General features: G+C 39.2%; 1 protein-coding gene across 1 annotated transcript; it reads right to left on the bottom strand.

Moving 5' to 3' along the window:
- Window positions 1–1,461: 1,461 nt before the first annotated feature.
- LOC121958088 (potassium/sodium hyperpolarization-activated cyclic nucleotide-gated channel 2-like) lies at window positions 1,462–15,284 on the bottom strand. Its single transcript, XM_042506955.1, has 8 exons — window positions 15,256–15,284; window positions 13,722–14,259; window positions 6,197–6,626; window positions 5,941–6,102; window positions 4,414–4,632; window positions 3,716–3,862; window positions 2,677–2,917; window positions 1,462–1,800 (listed from the first exon to the last, which is right to left on the bottom strand). The coding sequence occupies exons 2-8, from the start codon at window positions 14,183–14,185 to the stop codon at window positions 1,598–1,600; spliced, it is 1,866 nt and encodes a 621-aa protein (XP_042362889.1). The 5' UTR covers window positions 14,186–14,259; window positions 15,256–15,284; the 3' UTR covers window positions 1,462–1,597.
- Window positions 15,285–15,500: the final 216 nt, after the last annotated feature.

Here is a 15,500-nt window from a genome sequence, read left to right as displayed (position 1 = left end):
GTTGCATAGTCACTAATAACTTGCCCTTACACACACACACACACACACACACACACACACACACACACACACACAGCCACCCTGCTGTCTTTAGTCAAACTCACTGCAATTTTGTAACACTTATCGTAAGGAACGAAATGGAGATCTTCAATGCTGTAATTTTAATATAGAAACAATTAATAATATTTTATTAATTGTTATTATCTTCTCTCTTGGAAGTAAAAGAGGGTATTTTTTACATTGTGGTATTCCTTTTATCTGAGTGTGTCTGTCATCAGTGGTGTGTGTGTGTGTGTGTGTGTGTGTGTATGTGTGCACACTAATCAGCAGTTATAAATGACATATTTGAAACACGCCATAGGCAAAAATACATTTTTATATTCATTTTAAAGGGTAGAAATATTTGTATTTACATGACATCATCAGTTGAAGGATTGTTCGTCAGAGAGTTGAAGTAAAAAGGACAGGCTAAACACTGTAGTAAATATTAAACAAATTCAGATGATAATATAATACTTACTGTATTATATGTATATCAATATATTTACATACTGGACAATGGATTATATTTAATAATTTCGGACTTTTTTCTATGCATCATTTTACCTGATACACTTTATCAATCAATAAAGATGTAATAAGTCAGATACATGAGAATATTGTGTCATTTGCCAATAATCAGTTCAAATGAATCATAGTTGTGTTTTGTTTTTTTTTACATATTAAAATACTACACTAATATCAGCTTATTAACCTACCTTATCTACATTAACCTTTTTTTTAAAATGCCAAATGATGTTTGCAAATTAATTGCCCTCAGAAAATGAAAACCAATTAAGGTGAAATTTAAAAAGAAAGCGAGTAATTTAATACATTTGTGGGGGAAAAAAACACAGCTTATAATATTTGATATAAAACTGCACAGATGCAAAAATGGATTTTTCAGATTATCTCGTCAAATGTGAATATTGTGAAATGTGGCAATTTAAAAAGTGATGTATAACTGTGTACAATCATATCCTGTACGGTTATTACATCACAGCAGCTTATCCGCAGTGAACATTGGTATTAAAACGTGATATGATGCGACCTACAGAACTGAGGGGTCATTAGATACATACAGCTGTGTGACGCCCAGCTGATGATCTTATGAGCTGCTGATATCTCGTATGAAACTGCAGACAGAGAAATCAAACTAATAATGATTATTTACATTTGGAAAAGATAGTGTTGCCATCGGTAAAACGCACATGTATCGCCAAAAACTGTAATTTGCTGAAGAAACAAAATAATAGTTATTATTTGCTCATCAATTTGTAAATTACACGATGGATTTAACATAAAATGCGTACAAAGATCTAACACAAATGTGATCATAAAGCTTACTGAAATCCAAAATGAAATGATTTTTTTTTTCCAACAAAGTCCAGCAAGTTAATAAATAAAAAGGAGGGTCTCCATCAGGCTGATCACTGAGCACTAAAGTGAACAGCAATTACTAAAATTTACTCTGTTTGTGTTTTCAAGTTCCGTCGAAGTGTGACAAATGTCCTCCACGTCTCTGGCAGGAGTCTCTTTCTGATGTTCACTGAGGACGTCACTCAGCTGCAGGAGGCTGATAACTGGGTCTGCGAGCGACGCGGCCCAGTCTGTCCACAGCCACACTCTCAAACGCCCTCCTCATCAAAGGATGCTCCTCCAGGACCTCGTTGAAACTGTCCACACTCAGGGAGTAAAGGCGACAGTAGGTGTCCGCTCTCACAGTGGCTGTGCGTCGTCCCTGGGTTAACAGGCAGATCTCTGAACCAAAAAGGAGAGAGTCAGTTTAATCCTTCGAGCAACAAGGATTTGTTTGTGTATACCGGAAAATTTCAAGTAATTGCTATTTTTTGCTTAAATCGCTGAAGTCAGCGGGCTTACATTTAGGACAGGCTTTTAATTCCTTTCACACAAAACTGTTTCTCAGCAAAGAGGGATATTCAATCAAATTATTTATTCAACCCTTTGCAACATAGTGAAATTACTTTTTTTTTTTCAAAACATGGGAAGAAGGTAATGAGCAACAAAAGAAGAAATGACCCAGAAGTTAGCAAAAAATATGTGAAAAGTACAAGAAAATTAACTGAACATTTGCCAAGAAAAAAAAAACGCTCGTATGAGGTGGTATTTCAGACGATTCAAAAAAGCCATATTTCTGAAAACTGCAATGAAAACATTTGTTTCACATGATGCTATGGCTATGTGCTTGTCAGTAGAAACTGTATCCCTCGGGCATGATGCAGAAGGTGCTACAAGAGGTGTTACTGCATCGCATAACTCTTCAAAAGTTGAGCTGTGAAATCGTGGACTATCACCTCCCAGAAACCCCTCATATATCGCAGCTATGAGGGCCTTGCCTTTGTATTATTGCTCACATACAAACATCACCTTCGACTGGACTGACAGGTGGTGCGGTGGTTGCAATAGAAATATACCTGCTGAGGTTCTGAACATCCATCACCATTATCGTGAGAGGAGAAGTCGCATTACATTATTCAATGGAAACGCAGTCATCCCGCGATTGTGTTAAATCGAAAATATTGCTTAATTCTTGCACCAATCTGTGATGGAAACCCGCCTAGTGTCGCTCATAAATTTGACTGGAAACATTTTGAGGGTTCAACTCAAATGTTTTACCTCCAAAATATGCTCCATCGTTGAGCGTAATCTCCTTGCTGCCGCGCGGGATGACGGTGACAGTGCCATGCTGGATGAAGTACATTTTGCGTCCCAGCGTCCCCTCTCGTATAATGAAGTCTGAAGGTTGGAAGACTTCGAAGCGCAGTTTGGTCAGGATCACCGTCACAAAATGAGGGTCAGTGTTGGCGAACAGGGGCATGTTGGCTACGAGCCCTCGGCAGTTATAACTGACAATCTCCTGCAGGGTTGGGAGAGAGAGAAGAGAGAGGACATTAAGAAATTGTTTTGGAGCTCATAGATTTTGTAGACCTGAAATATTTAGTTTATCAACTAGTCGAACAGAAAATTAATTAGCAACTTTTTTTGACAATTTATTATTTGTAATGATTAAAAAATGTCAAATATCTTGGTTTAACTTGTCAGTTGTGAGGATTAGCCTTGACCAATTGCATTACTCTTTCGGGTTGTCCATATGTCTGCCTGTACATTGGTCCCATCTATACTGATATCTAAAAAACACCTCGAGGGAATTTCTTTCTTTCACTTGGACTCAGCAATGAACAGATTTTATATTGGTGGTCAAAGGTCAAGGTCATTGTGACCGTGCATCAATTATAATAAAACTCTTCTCTGGCAGTTTCTAAACTTTATAACTCAGGAACAGAGGGGGAGACGATTATTCAGATACTGAACTGGTGACACTAATCTTGAAATGATTGTTGATTGTACTGAACTTCTGAGGAAGATGTGTATGAAGCATCCATGTTTTCACAGAAATGTATGTAAAACTGATTTATGGAGGCATACAGCTGCACGGTGGTAATTCTACTTTCAGTATTTTGATTTTTCATAGACTAAACAATTGATTGAAATCAATTAATCCAAAAAAACAACCAGCAGATTGCTTGACAAGTCGACTTAAAACTTATTTTTCAGGCTTAAATTTGCATCTGTGTAGGCCTGTTTCAATAAAAGATAGAAATAAAGCGAAAGCCTGAAACAGGAAGTCAGATGGATGGTTTAATGATGAACACACCTCCTTCAGTGGATCACTGAGCTCTCCGAGGATGCTGTCCTCATCGAACATCTTGCCTTGGAATCGCTGCTCGTAATAATCATGGATCCTCTGTCTCACGTCCGCCGGCAGTTTGTGGAACGACATGTACTGCTCCACTTGCTTATACTGAAAACATTTGCACAAACCACATGGAGATTTGACCTTCATGAGGATACAATTGAAATTCCACAGAGCTCATGTCAGATGTCACAGTCAGTCACATTTTCCACCATGTGTTGGCTGAATTATTCCAAAGTACAATAATTACACATTTATTCTATTTGTATTGCAGTTTTTCCCCCCAGTTTTAAGTGGATTACAAACTCATTTATAATGGGCATTAGCTAACAGTGATCCAAAACAAAGGTGACGCCATTTGTCTATCATGCGAGCTGCTTTATCTTGCGAAAATCCCCTGGAAAGGGTCACAGTAAGGCCACAAAATCCATTAGATAATACACATATTCTCTAGGCATTTGGCACAATTTCCACGAATAAAGTACGAGTAGTAAGCAAGCCCGTGATTTAAAACATGGCTGTGATATTAAACCTTGCAGCCAGAATCACATTAGCATCCACGTGAAGCTCCAGGGGCATATTGTGCACAAAGCAACTGAAGCTGTAGGTCAAAATGTTTCGGTCTGTTAATCTTTTCCAGTCAGTGCAGAAGTGATTACCTTCTCCTGATACTGGCGATGTGATGCATCCAGCGACTGCACCAGGTTAGTTGCGTGACCGAGGAACATGGCGTAGCAGGTGGCGCCCACGACCATACTGATCATGGTGAGCCAAACGTCGCTCATGCCTTCTGGAGGGTGGGCACCGTAGCCTATACACAACATGTGACTCATGGCCATAAACAGGGCGTAGGAGTACTGAAGGTGCCAGGTGGAATTCTGGGAAAGATAGAGTATAAACAAAAGGAGTGCTGACATGAGAAAATATAATTTACAGGCTATTATCATGACTACAATGGCTGAGAGAGGCCAAATGAATGCAGCATAAGGAGAAGAAGGTAGAAGGTAGATTTATCTGTCATTTTGTCTTAAACGTAGCTTGAAAAAAAGAAAGAAATTATAGTTAGTCCCTAAATCCTGCTGAGGCAGAGTTTTTGAAAATAATGTAATTTATAATAAATTATAGGTAAAATAAAAAACAGTTGGTGCACTTGCAATTAAAGAAGCACTTTTTGGAAATACAATTATTCCCTAGATTGTGAAGAGATTAGGGATGGGACAATAAACAACTTTATGGGAGATCGCAACAAAGTACAAAAAGGATTTTGCAACTTGGCACTGTCTGAATGTCTGTCTGTCTTTCTATCTATCTGTCCATCTAATGCAAAAGATCTTAATCAAACATTAGCAGATATTAAAAATTTCAAAAGAGATGAAGACATTTCAAATAGTTAAAAGGCTGCCTTTTTAGGATGATTTGATTATTTGTTTTTCCACAAAAAGTATGTTAACTTAAAAAAAAACATGTGCCCTATCTGTGACGTAAAAAAAAAAGTTCTTAAAGACATTCAATGCAGAATTTTCCAAATGTCTATACAGACCCATACAGAATGGATTCCTCTTAATTATCACTTATGACACACTAGAAGTGTGTGGAGCAAATTCTGCAGAGACTCTGCGCTCCGACCTTCTCTCTTATTTCCTCGTTATTTTCTGTGTTCTGGATGTTTATGGGTGTATATTCTCACAGCACGCAGGAGAGGTTGTAAAAATGTAAAATGTAAGTTAAAGTGATTCCAGTATCTTTCAGGCCATTTTAAGAGTTTAAGCATATTTTGATAATTATTGGGATAATATTGTGAATTGCAATTATTTTGGCAAGGATGTCCATGATATGGAATTTTAATACAGTGTTAAACCTACAAGAGTTACAGGAGTAAGATTTGAAAGTGGACTCAATCTTGTCATTTAACTCTTGGCAAGAAAGCAAAGAGTCGTATTTCCAAAAATCATTAACTCAAATGGACTGCCAATGTAACCTAAAGAGTCTTTTGGTTGTAACTGTAAAATGCGGGTAAACAATTCAACATGTAGTTTACTAAGCATAAAGTCTTAGATTTTGATGAAGTAATGAATGAATATTTACTTTAAAATAAAAATGTCCCTATTATTATGATTTTTTTCTTGGTTTTCATGTTAATATGTATCATAAATCATGCACGTATGAATTAATGAACATGTGCTTACCACCATGTTGTTTTTGGACACCCAGCAGTCCGGGGGGAACTCTTGCAGCATCGGCACCATGAAGGTGAGGCAGCCGTCCCAGTGGCACAACAGCAGCATCATGCCGATCAAGTTGACGATGCGCACCACAGCGCTGGCCAGGTCATAGGTCATGTGGAAAATCTGAGTGAAAGAAAATTTTATGGAGGACAGAGACATTTAAATGGACAAGTGTTGATTTCCGATGTTCTGTTTGCCATGTGTATCCTTCCTTTACCTCCTCCCACTGGTGAATGTAGCGGATGAGGCGAGACAGTCTGAGAAGACGCAGCAGACTGAGGATCTTCGTGAAGCGCACGATGCGGAGGGCGCGGGCCGTGCGGTACACGTCTGACGACTCGTGCCGGGACTCCAGGTCCACGATGAGGAAGATGTAGTCGACGGGGATGGAGGAGACGAAGTCCACCATGAACCAGGTGCGCAGGTAATGCATGCGGATCTCTTTGGGGTCCAGGATGATGTGGCTGTCCTCTCCCGGGATGCCCGTCCGGAAATTGAAAACCAGGTCCATGAGGAAGAGAGTGTCAGAGAGGACGTTGAAGGTGATCCACGGCATGGTGTTCTGGTCTTCAAAGAAGGTGATTCCCCACGGCAAAATGACCAGATTACTCATCATCAACAGCAGCATCACGATGTCCCAGTAAAACCTGGACAGAACAGGAGAGGCCGAAGGTTGAGGTTGTGCGGATGTAAAGCTGTGAGCTTTTTGATTTGATTTATTTCAAACATGTAAAAAAGGAAAAAGAGAAATTATTATACGAAAACAGACAAACAAAAAAAGTAATAGTTGCAGACAATAAAAAAATATAAAGCAAAAGACATGGTCACGCATGATGACTTGGTTTACATATTCGAAAAGGAGTGAGAAGAAGTAAAAATGTATTTAATCCCATTACTCAAGATCAAAATATTTACAATTTTTCATAATTACTTACGCAAAAAAGACGAATATAAACTAGGAAAAAAAGAAATGACCCCTGTAAACACCTGGTGACTGTCAAACCACCTCTTCATCCCTGTACCTTGTGAAAATCATGTTTTTATACATTATTTTAAAATGGTTTTTCTCTGGACATTATTTTAGCTTCACATTAAAACTGTTCCATAGTTTAACCCCACATATTAATAAACAAAATCCTTTTCTGGTGGTCCAATCAACATACGTTTTGAAATTTAATTTTCCCCTTAAATTGTAACCACCCTCTCGACCACTGAACTATTTTTAGGTTTTAACTTATTTTAAGTTTTGACTGTAAGAATAATGAGTTCGTGTGATCCAAATATTCGACACTGTGAATGATCCAAATTGCTCTTTTTTGGAAAATAGAAACTGAATGTAATGAACTTTTGTAGTTTTTGCCCCAAATCACAGGACAGTAATCTAACTATGGGAAAACTACTGAACAGTAGAGAATGTGGAGTGGTTTCTGATCCAGGACCTGTTTTGCTTTGTTTAACACTGGAATGCATCTTGACAGTTTATTTTATTTATTTTATGTACAACTAAACCTTTTTCGACTGTTGCTACACAGAGATCCATAATCTGTGCTGCTGACTGGACAGAATATAACACCAGAGATGAGGTCTCTCCAGTGCTCAAACAACAACTCTTTGCTGAAGACTTTGGATAAACGTGCACTTCTGAGAAATGAGCGAATCCTGGTAATGAAGCTGGTTGCCAAGTTAATCGTGTGATTTGAACTTCTTTGGGTTTAGACTTCAGGAAGCGGCCCTGGGAGCTTTGCCGAGGTTAAAGGTCTTATCCCAGCTGGCAGCATAAGGCTTATAGTGAGGATCTACTCACATAATGAATGAATGAATGAATTATTATGGTGTTTATTGTTTTTACGGCAACCGCTCCAGTGCACCTCTAGTATATATCATACAACAGTGACACTCAACTTGGGTCAAATGTGGCCCCACTGTACGTTCTGGGTGGCCCACGAATTATTTTGTAATTCACAATGAATATAAATTGACTTATGGCAAGAATTCTTTTTTTTGTAATGTGAATTTAAATAGGTGCCAGTGTGCATAGAATTAAAAAAAAGACATATCGACAGAGGTTCAGGCTATCGTTTATATATTAATTATTAATGCTTATTAATTTACTGACCCTGGCATCCTGTAATTTTGTAAAAGTGGGCGCCCAGGCAAAGCAAGTAGAGTGTTCCTGTCATACAGTATTTACTAGATCAGAGTTAGAGGCCATGTTTTTTGCATATAAAAGGAATTTGGCAATTTTTAATTTCTTTTTTTTTTTGCTCTCAGTGTACATGCACAGAATATTAGAATATATCAGAATGGAAATAACCCACAACAGCAAGGAGTCCCTAATGCAGGAGAAGACAGTGTTCATCTGTGAAAGTGAAAGCAAGCTTTTGTTGTTGTTTTTGCGGTGTACACTGTTGTTGGCAGCACAAGTAGTGACTGACAGTTGCATTAGAGACTCCTCCTAGCTCTGATTGGTTGTTTTCTTTCAGGAGATGTGGATTCTTGCAAAAGCCAGAGGAGCCTAATTTTTTTTTCAGTTTATCTGTTTCCTGTGCTACTGTCAGTATAGAGTGACAGTTTTAGTAAATATGACTGAGAGCTAACTTAATAAAAGTTATCTACTGTAGCTTTAAAGGTCCAGTGTGTGATTAAGGGGCATCTATTGTCAGAAACTATGTATAACATTCATGACTATTCATTCATGACAAGTTTATAATCATCTGAAAATAATAATTGTGTTTCTGTTTCCTCAGAATGAGCCATCTATATCTCTTCAACTTTGCCTTTACAGTAGCCCAGAGCAGACTTATGAAACACGGGCTTTACATAGGTCCATTTGCATTTTCTTGTTTTTGCGTCAGCCACCATAGTTGTCTTACATGCTTGGCGCATGGGACAAGTTTCAGTTTGTGCAGGGCCCAGGACAGGAAGGCTCTACATCGGGTGATAAAAACTGCCCAGGACATCACTGGTACCCATCTGCAGAGCATCAGTGACCTCAGTGAAGTGAGGTGTCTGCACAGAGCCCAAAGGTACTGAAAGACAGCAGCCAGCCCAGCCACAGTCTGTTCACCCTGCTGCCATCTGGGAAAAGATACAGACGTATCTGCTGCTGAACCACCAGACTACAGAGCAGCTTCTTTCCCCAGCCTGTGAGACTCCTAAACTCCTCCTCCAACTCCAAAAGATGTAGCAGGATCAAGGACAAATTTTAATTTCATTTTTTAAACTATGTTTAAATAATGACTGATAAATCTACCTTGTACCTTGTAACAAATCTACATTCTGCAACCTCACCACTAGATGCTACTTCACATTAGATCTTTTAATGTGTCCACTTTTACTTCAATTCATCAATTTCCTCATTTTTGTCTGCAAAATATTCCTGTAAGTTACACAATGTGAAACAGCCATCGAGGTCAGGTGAAGTCATCCAGTCAGGGGGACAGCGTGTCATCCAGAGAGTGACCCATTTCAGGGTGACCCGTACTCTCATAACGAGCTCCTGTCACAGGAAGAACCCCCTCTCATTAAAAATAAATGCTGTTTATCTCATCAGACTCAATATGAGGACAATGAGGAAAAAGACAAACGTGACTATTGCTTCAAATGATTGACAGTTTGCTGCTTTCAGGATGCTGAAGCCCAGACGTCTGCGCCGCACTCGTCACTGTCTGCCTCATGTCATACAAGTTTCCTATAAGTCTCCAGTGTCTCGCTATACACCACGGGTACACGGGTTGAGTTTCCTTACAGATTGTTTCCATCAAGTGTCAATCACTTTGTGTCTCTTTCTCTCTCAGTCTTTTTCTTACCGAGTCGCAGTAACAGAATATGAACCAGTTTATTTTTGATTACCGTCAACCTTCAGTGACCGCAACATGACCCCTGTGAGAAAACAACCGTCTTCTTAAGCCAGTCAGAGAAGAGATACAGGAACAGTTAGATTAGTTCCTCGTTCTCTTTCACGTTTATCCCTCCATCAATCACTCGCGCACATGTCATCTGTGTCTACATGCTGTTTTACATGAAGACTTATCATCTCCTCTCATGTCGCAGCAGATTAGTGGTTGCTTCCTGCTAATAACTCCATTAAAGACTCTGGACGCCATTATGGCTGTTTACATGAAGTGTGTGTGTGTGTGTGTGTGTGTGTGTGTGTGTGTGTGTGTGTGTGTGTGTGTGTGTGTGTGTGTGTGTGTGTGTGTGTGTGTGTGTTGAGAAGCAGAGTTAATTCTACTGAATGAAAACCTTTCAGACATTTTAGCTATTAGTAACAGCCGGAGTGGAATAAGAAAATGAGGGTGGTTTTATAACATTTTATGTTGAATCTGAATCCGGGATTGAATACGCTTATGACGTTCGTTTAGTTCGTCTTTTAAAGCAACAAAAGTTATAAATAGTTTCCTGTATGTGCCGTTAGGATTAACGACAATCTGTCTGACCTTTTCAGCCATGCTATTGGCAATGATGGTACAGATTGAAATATCGTATCTTAACAACTAAAATGTCGACTGCCATGAAAATATTGACAGATATTTATGTTCCTCAGAGAATAAATCCTAAAGACTTTCATGATATTCTGGATGGGGGCGAAGTGCGCTGTGGCTTCTGAGGCTCCAGCCAGGATGTTTTCTCAAATCTGTAGAAATCTAATATTCACTGAACAAAACTTCTCCTTGGTGTATCAAGATGCTGAAAAGAGTAAGTGCTCTACAACATGGATTTTAACAAATTTGCGAGCAAAATTTGAAAGAAATACTATAGTACTATCTATTGAATACTTTAAAAAGTCACAGATCATAAACTTAAACCTGTCAAAAATGGGAGCAAAAACAAATGTGTTAATTAAAATGTTTGTTCCTTAATACTGAGTAAAACTTCTGTTGGCTTAATATTCAGTTCAGAGTATTAAAGACCACATTTACTTTGCATCGTTGGGGATATTTGACGATACCATCATAGTGCAGCAAAACTAGGTGCCACCATCAGTTCCCCAACACTTTGATTTATGAGCAAAAACCAAGCGGCAACCACCAGCGCTGACTAATGCAGCCAATGTGTATGTGCCAAAAACCGCAGAAGCAAACCTGCAAAAGCAACTCAGTCATTGTAGACCCCCATGTTAAAATATCCAGCTTTAAAGCAGAAATAAACATGTTTACAGCCTGATCCAAAAAACAAACAAAATGGTTTTGGTCTCTATAACTAATTTATCCCTACTGTACATGACAACTGTACAGGCGGGTATTTTTTTTATTAAGGCTTAAATTTATACATAATTAAGGATGGGGCTGCTCTGGGAGACAAACTGTCTGCCAACAGTGTCCTCAGGCCCTCAGTCAGATCCACCACTCGCTCCTCCACAGCTCACTTCTTAATCCAAAAAACTAAGGTGGTGGCCAGATTGCCAAACTTGACACTTAAAAACTAGGCCCCCTGGAAGTGCGCCTGACTTTGAAGCCAATTTAACACAGTGGCAAAACACAGTAACTACAACTTCCAGGTCCACCATGTGATGCCATGTGGCCCCATTAGACTTTTCCATAGATTATTTTTATCATCTTTTACTGCATTTATTCTTAGTTTTTCTGAAATGTTATTAATTTAGTACTTGAACTGCCTTTTGAAATCTGGCTGCTTTATTGCTTTTATTCCTTTTATTTGCTGTATTCGCGTTGACCTTTTGTATACGCATTCTGTTCTTACCTTTTCGTTAGACTTTTTACTCTGTGTGGCATGTTTTTTAATGTTTATTTTATTATTCCCTGAGTTCCTGCCTTGTCTGTCTCTTCGTAGCACTTTCTTATCAGTTATTTTTAAAGGTGCTATATAAATAAAGTTTTTATTATTTTTATTATATTGTTCTCAAAACAATTGAAGTTTGAACATCTGCAGCTTTGTGAAAACTGAACAAATTCTGCTGCTGAAAATGTTGAGACACTGTCGACACCTTCAGAGCCAGCGTGTAAATTAACATTATTGTGTTGACAACTTAAAATTTGGATATTAATCTTCACTAAATCCAAGTGGTGAAAACCTCTACCATAGAAGCCTTATGTGATTGCAACGCCCCCTATTGGATTCCTGTGAGGAACTTTTTTTGCATCTCATTTTCCCCTCTTTCTCCTGTCATTTTGTGTGACTTTTCTGTCATCCACCTCTGAATAAAAGCCAAAAAATGCCGCCCCCCCCCCCTCTTTCCAAACAGAAGTTAGACAAGATGTTGATTTGACTCTGAGATTAACAAATGTGCTTTTCTGCCAATTTTAAATTAGATTCAAAATGCTAAACAAAACCAGCTATCCAACCTTAACCACTACACAGGACAGCTGAGTACCCAAAACATGCTATTCCAACTCATCCAGTTTAAAGGGAAAGTTGGAGCATAAGGTTTAAGGAGAGCAGGCCTCCGGTAATCCCCCTCTCAGCTGTCTGTGTATTATTGCATAATAGAGCAAGATTGGAATTATAGGGATTCTTCTGGGCAATAATCCCTCTGCATGGGGTTATCCTCTCTGTCTGGCATAGGCCTGATGTTTAAAAATTGTTTAAATTTGATGGCAGCTATTATTAGTCACCACACGGACAGATTGCTTGGCGCATCACTGCTAAGACGTTGCTCAGCCCCAAAAGCTGAATGATCTGATAAATCCATTAAAAAGTGAGGCCAAACTGGCACAAAAAAATATTTTTTTTATACATTTGATGACTTAAATTAACAGGATCAATGAATGGAGTTCACCCTCCTCCTGAACAGGGAGAGAGGGAGTCACCAGTGCTATTATTAATCCAGATGATCTTGTCCTATATACTGTATTACTAATCAAATCCCTTCATCGCCTTATCATGTGCGAGGGACCATGACATCAGCTGCTGCGCTGAAGTCTGCCCTTGGAAAAATCGGATCTGAGCACCGTCACCGGCTGTTTCATTGGATGAAAACTGGATGCTTTCAAGGGAAGTTTATGAAATATCATTGATGACTTAAAGAATCGTGTGTTGGGTGATGGTTAGTGACTTGTGTTTAAACAATTCAACATAAAATAATGCGGACAAACTTCCCCATAATCAGCACTGACATTAAAAAAAAAAATTCTCTCCTGGAAAGATCATCTTTTCATAAACTTGGGCCGTCTATGCAGCAGAGAGATGCAAATACTTTTTAGTACTACATGACCAAAAAAAAACAAAAAACAAAAACAAAACAGTGGACAGAGGTTGTGACATTCACCTTTGCTCAAGAGCTGGAAAACCTACAACAACCAGAATGCACAGCACTACACCAATAAACGCTCCTGCCCGTGGGTGATGTAATGCAGCTTGGCTGTTTTGACCATAGACTGTGTATAATAATGGACATAGCTGCCGTGATGTCACCCAATGGTTTGTGGACTCCCATTGTGATGCCTCAAGTTTGGCATTTTGACCATCACCATCTTGTTTCTTTGGAGCCAGAAGAGACTATTATTGGATTAGAGGTTGGAGATGTGTTGCAGCGACGGGAGGATCTGAGAAAATTCTTAAGAGACTTTGGTGACGCCTCGTGGACAGCCTGTCACTCAAGCAGCCCTGCCCTTAAATATGCATAACTTTAAGCCTTAATAAAATGTAAACAGATGAGTTGTATAAAAACTGTCCACTTGTTAAAAAAAATACTATTTCATTTCTGACAATATATTCCCCTAAATCGTACACATTGGAACTTTAAGAGGAGGTTATGAAACAGAGGAGGACCTCATTGTTACCTGAAGTCACTGTAAGGGTGGATGATCCACACGCCAAAGCTCTTCACTCTGGCCTGCTCAGCAGCAACACCCTTGTGGCTGCCAAACATGCGCAAGGAGAACTTGTTGACCCCGGGCTGCAGCATGGACACAAACTGCTTCTGTAAGTAGGTGGACTGCTCCGGTGGGGGTCCTGCGTCCTCGCAGCTTCCCTCCTCATTGGTGTCCAGCAGGCCATCGGGATCTGCTGTGTAGTCGTCATTGTGAGTCTGGACCAAGGAGAAAAGCGTCTTGGTCAAATCGGCCCTCTTCTCTGGCCTTGGGGACGGAGTGGCAGGGGGGGTCGTCCTCTGGGAGCTACTTCTCCATCTTGAGAAACGGAGGCTGCTCCAGCTGCGGTACCTGGATGTCTCCGGTTTGTGAGACGGGCTCTCACCAACGCCAACGCCTCTCTGGTCATCTATGCTCCTGGAGAGGCTGGACATTTTCACACTTTGCACTTAAAACTGGAATAAAGGAGAGGGGGCTCTGTTGTCCTTGTGATTTGGTTTGTAGGTGCCTGAGTGTAAAATTCACTTATTAATAAAGTTTATTGCAGCAGCCATTTCCATTTGTTGCATTATTTTAGTGTTAACTTCCTTATAAAAAAATCTAAGTGCTGAAACACTGTTTAATAGTATGTCAGTTTTAAATAAAAAATAAAATAAAAAAAAGTAAACTAACTCTCTGACTAAATAAATTAGCTGAAATGCGTTTAAGAAGCATGCAAGATAAAATATCATGCAAAAATTAAAAACTGCTAAATAGGGTGTGAAGAAATGCAAAGACTAACTAGCTAAAACAATAAATAAATATCCTAAAACACTTTTTAGCAGGATGAAAAAATAAAATGTCATGCAAAATGTAACTATCCTAAAATACTTCTATATACGATGTAAAAAAAAGCAAAATGCAACAACCAACAAACTAACTAAATAAAAAAAATATCCTGAAGAACTTTAAATCAGGTTGCAAAAACAGAATGCAAAAAAACGTTCTAAAAATATTTTTAAATAGGATGTAAAAAAACACTTATTAATTAACCTGAAACACTTTGAAGCAAGATGCAAAAAACAAATACCGTGCAAAATATAACTAATTATCCTGAAACACTTTTATGCAGAAAGCAAAAATGAAATACCATTTAAAAAAAACAAAACATGCAGCTGCTGTGTGTTTAAAAATATAAACACACAGCAACTAAAAAACAATAAGTGCCAGAGGTCACTCTCAGCTCTCTGCAGAGTAACACATGCACAGGTCTCAAAGTCTTATATAATAGAAATAATAGCTTTGCCAACGCGAGTTCTCACAATGTAAATCCATAAAAAGTTGCAGCGTCCATTAAAAAAAGTACCTTCCTCTATGAATGAAGCCTCCGCGTCAAAAATAAAAACTTTCCCCTCAGATGTATTGTATCCGCCTTTGTTTGAACATGAGAGGACGGACGCAAATTGACAGAGAGGGCTCAGTAGCCTTCAATAATCGGCTTGTTGGCATAACTGCGTCCACTCACCTCTCGCCTCCTCCTCCTCCTCCTCCTCCTCCCTGCGGTGGACGCGCCCTCCCTCCTCATGGCTGAGTCCCGGGGCGGTGATGCGGCTGCAGGTCTTGTTGCGCAGACAGGACGGGGACCTTCAGGTCAGCAGGGAACAAAATACAATGAATTACTCATCACCGCTCAACCCCGTTTTAAAGTGGAGGAAAACCTCCATATATGCTTCACGTTTAGCCTCCGCTCTTCATTTAATATAACACAAA

Source organism: Plectropomus leopardus, chromosome 18, assembly GCF_008729295.1.
Source record: "Plectropomus leopardus isolate mb chromosome 18, YSFRI_Pleo_2.0, whole genome shotgun sequence".
Classification (NCBI taxonomy): Eukaryota; Metazoa; Chordata; class Actinopteri; order Perciformes; family Serranidae; genus Plectropomus; species Plectropomus leopardus.
Note: the sequence above shows the minus strand (reverse complement) of the source record. Positions and strands in the feature narration are given on the sequence as shown.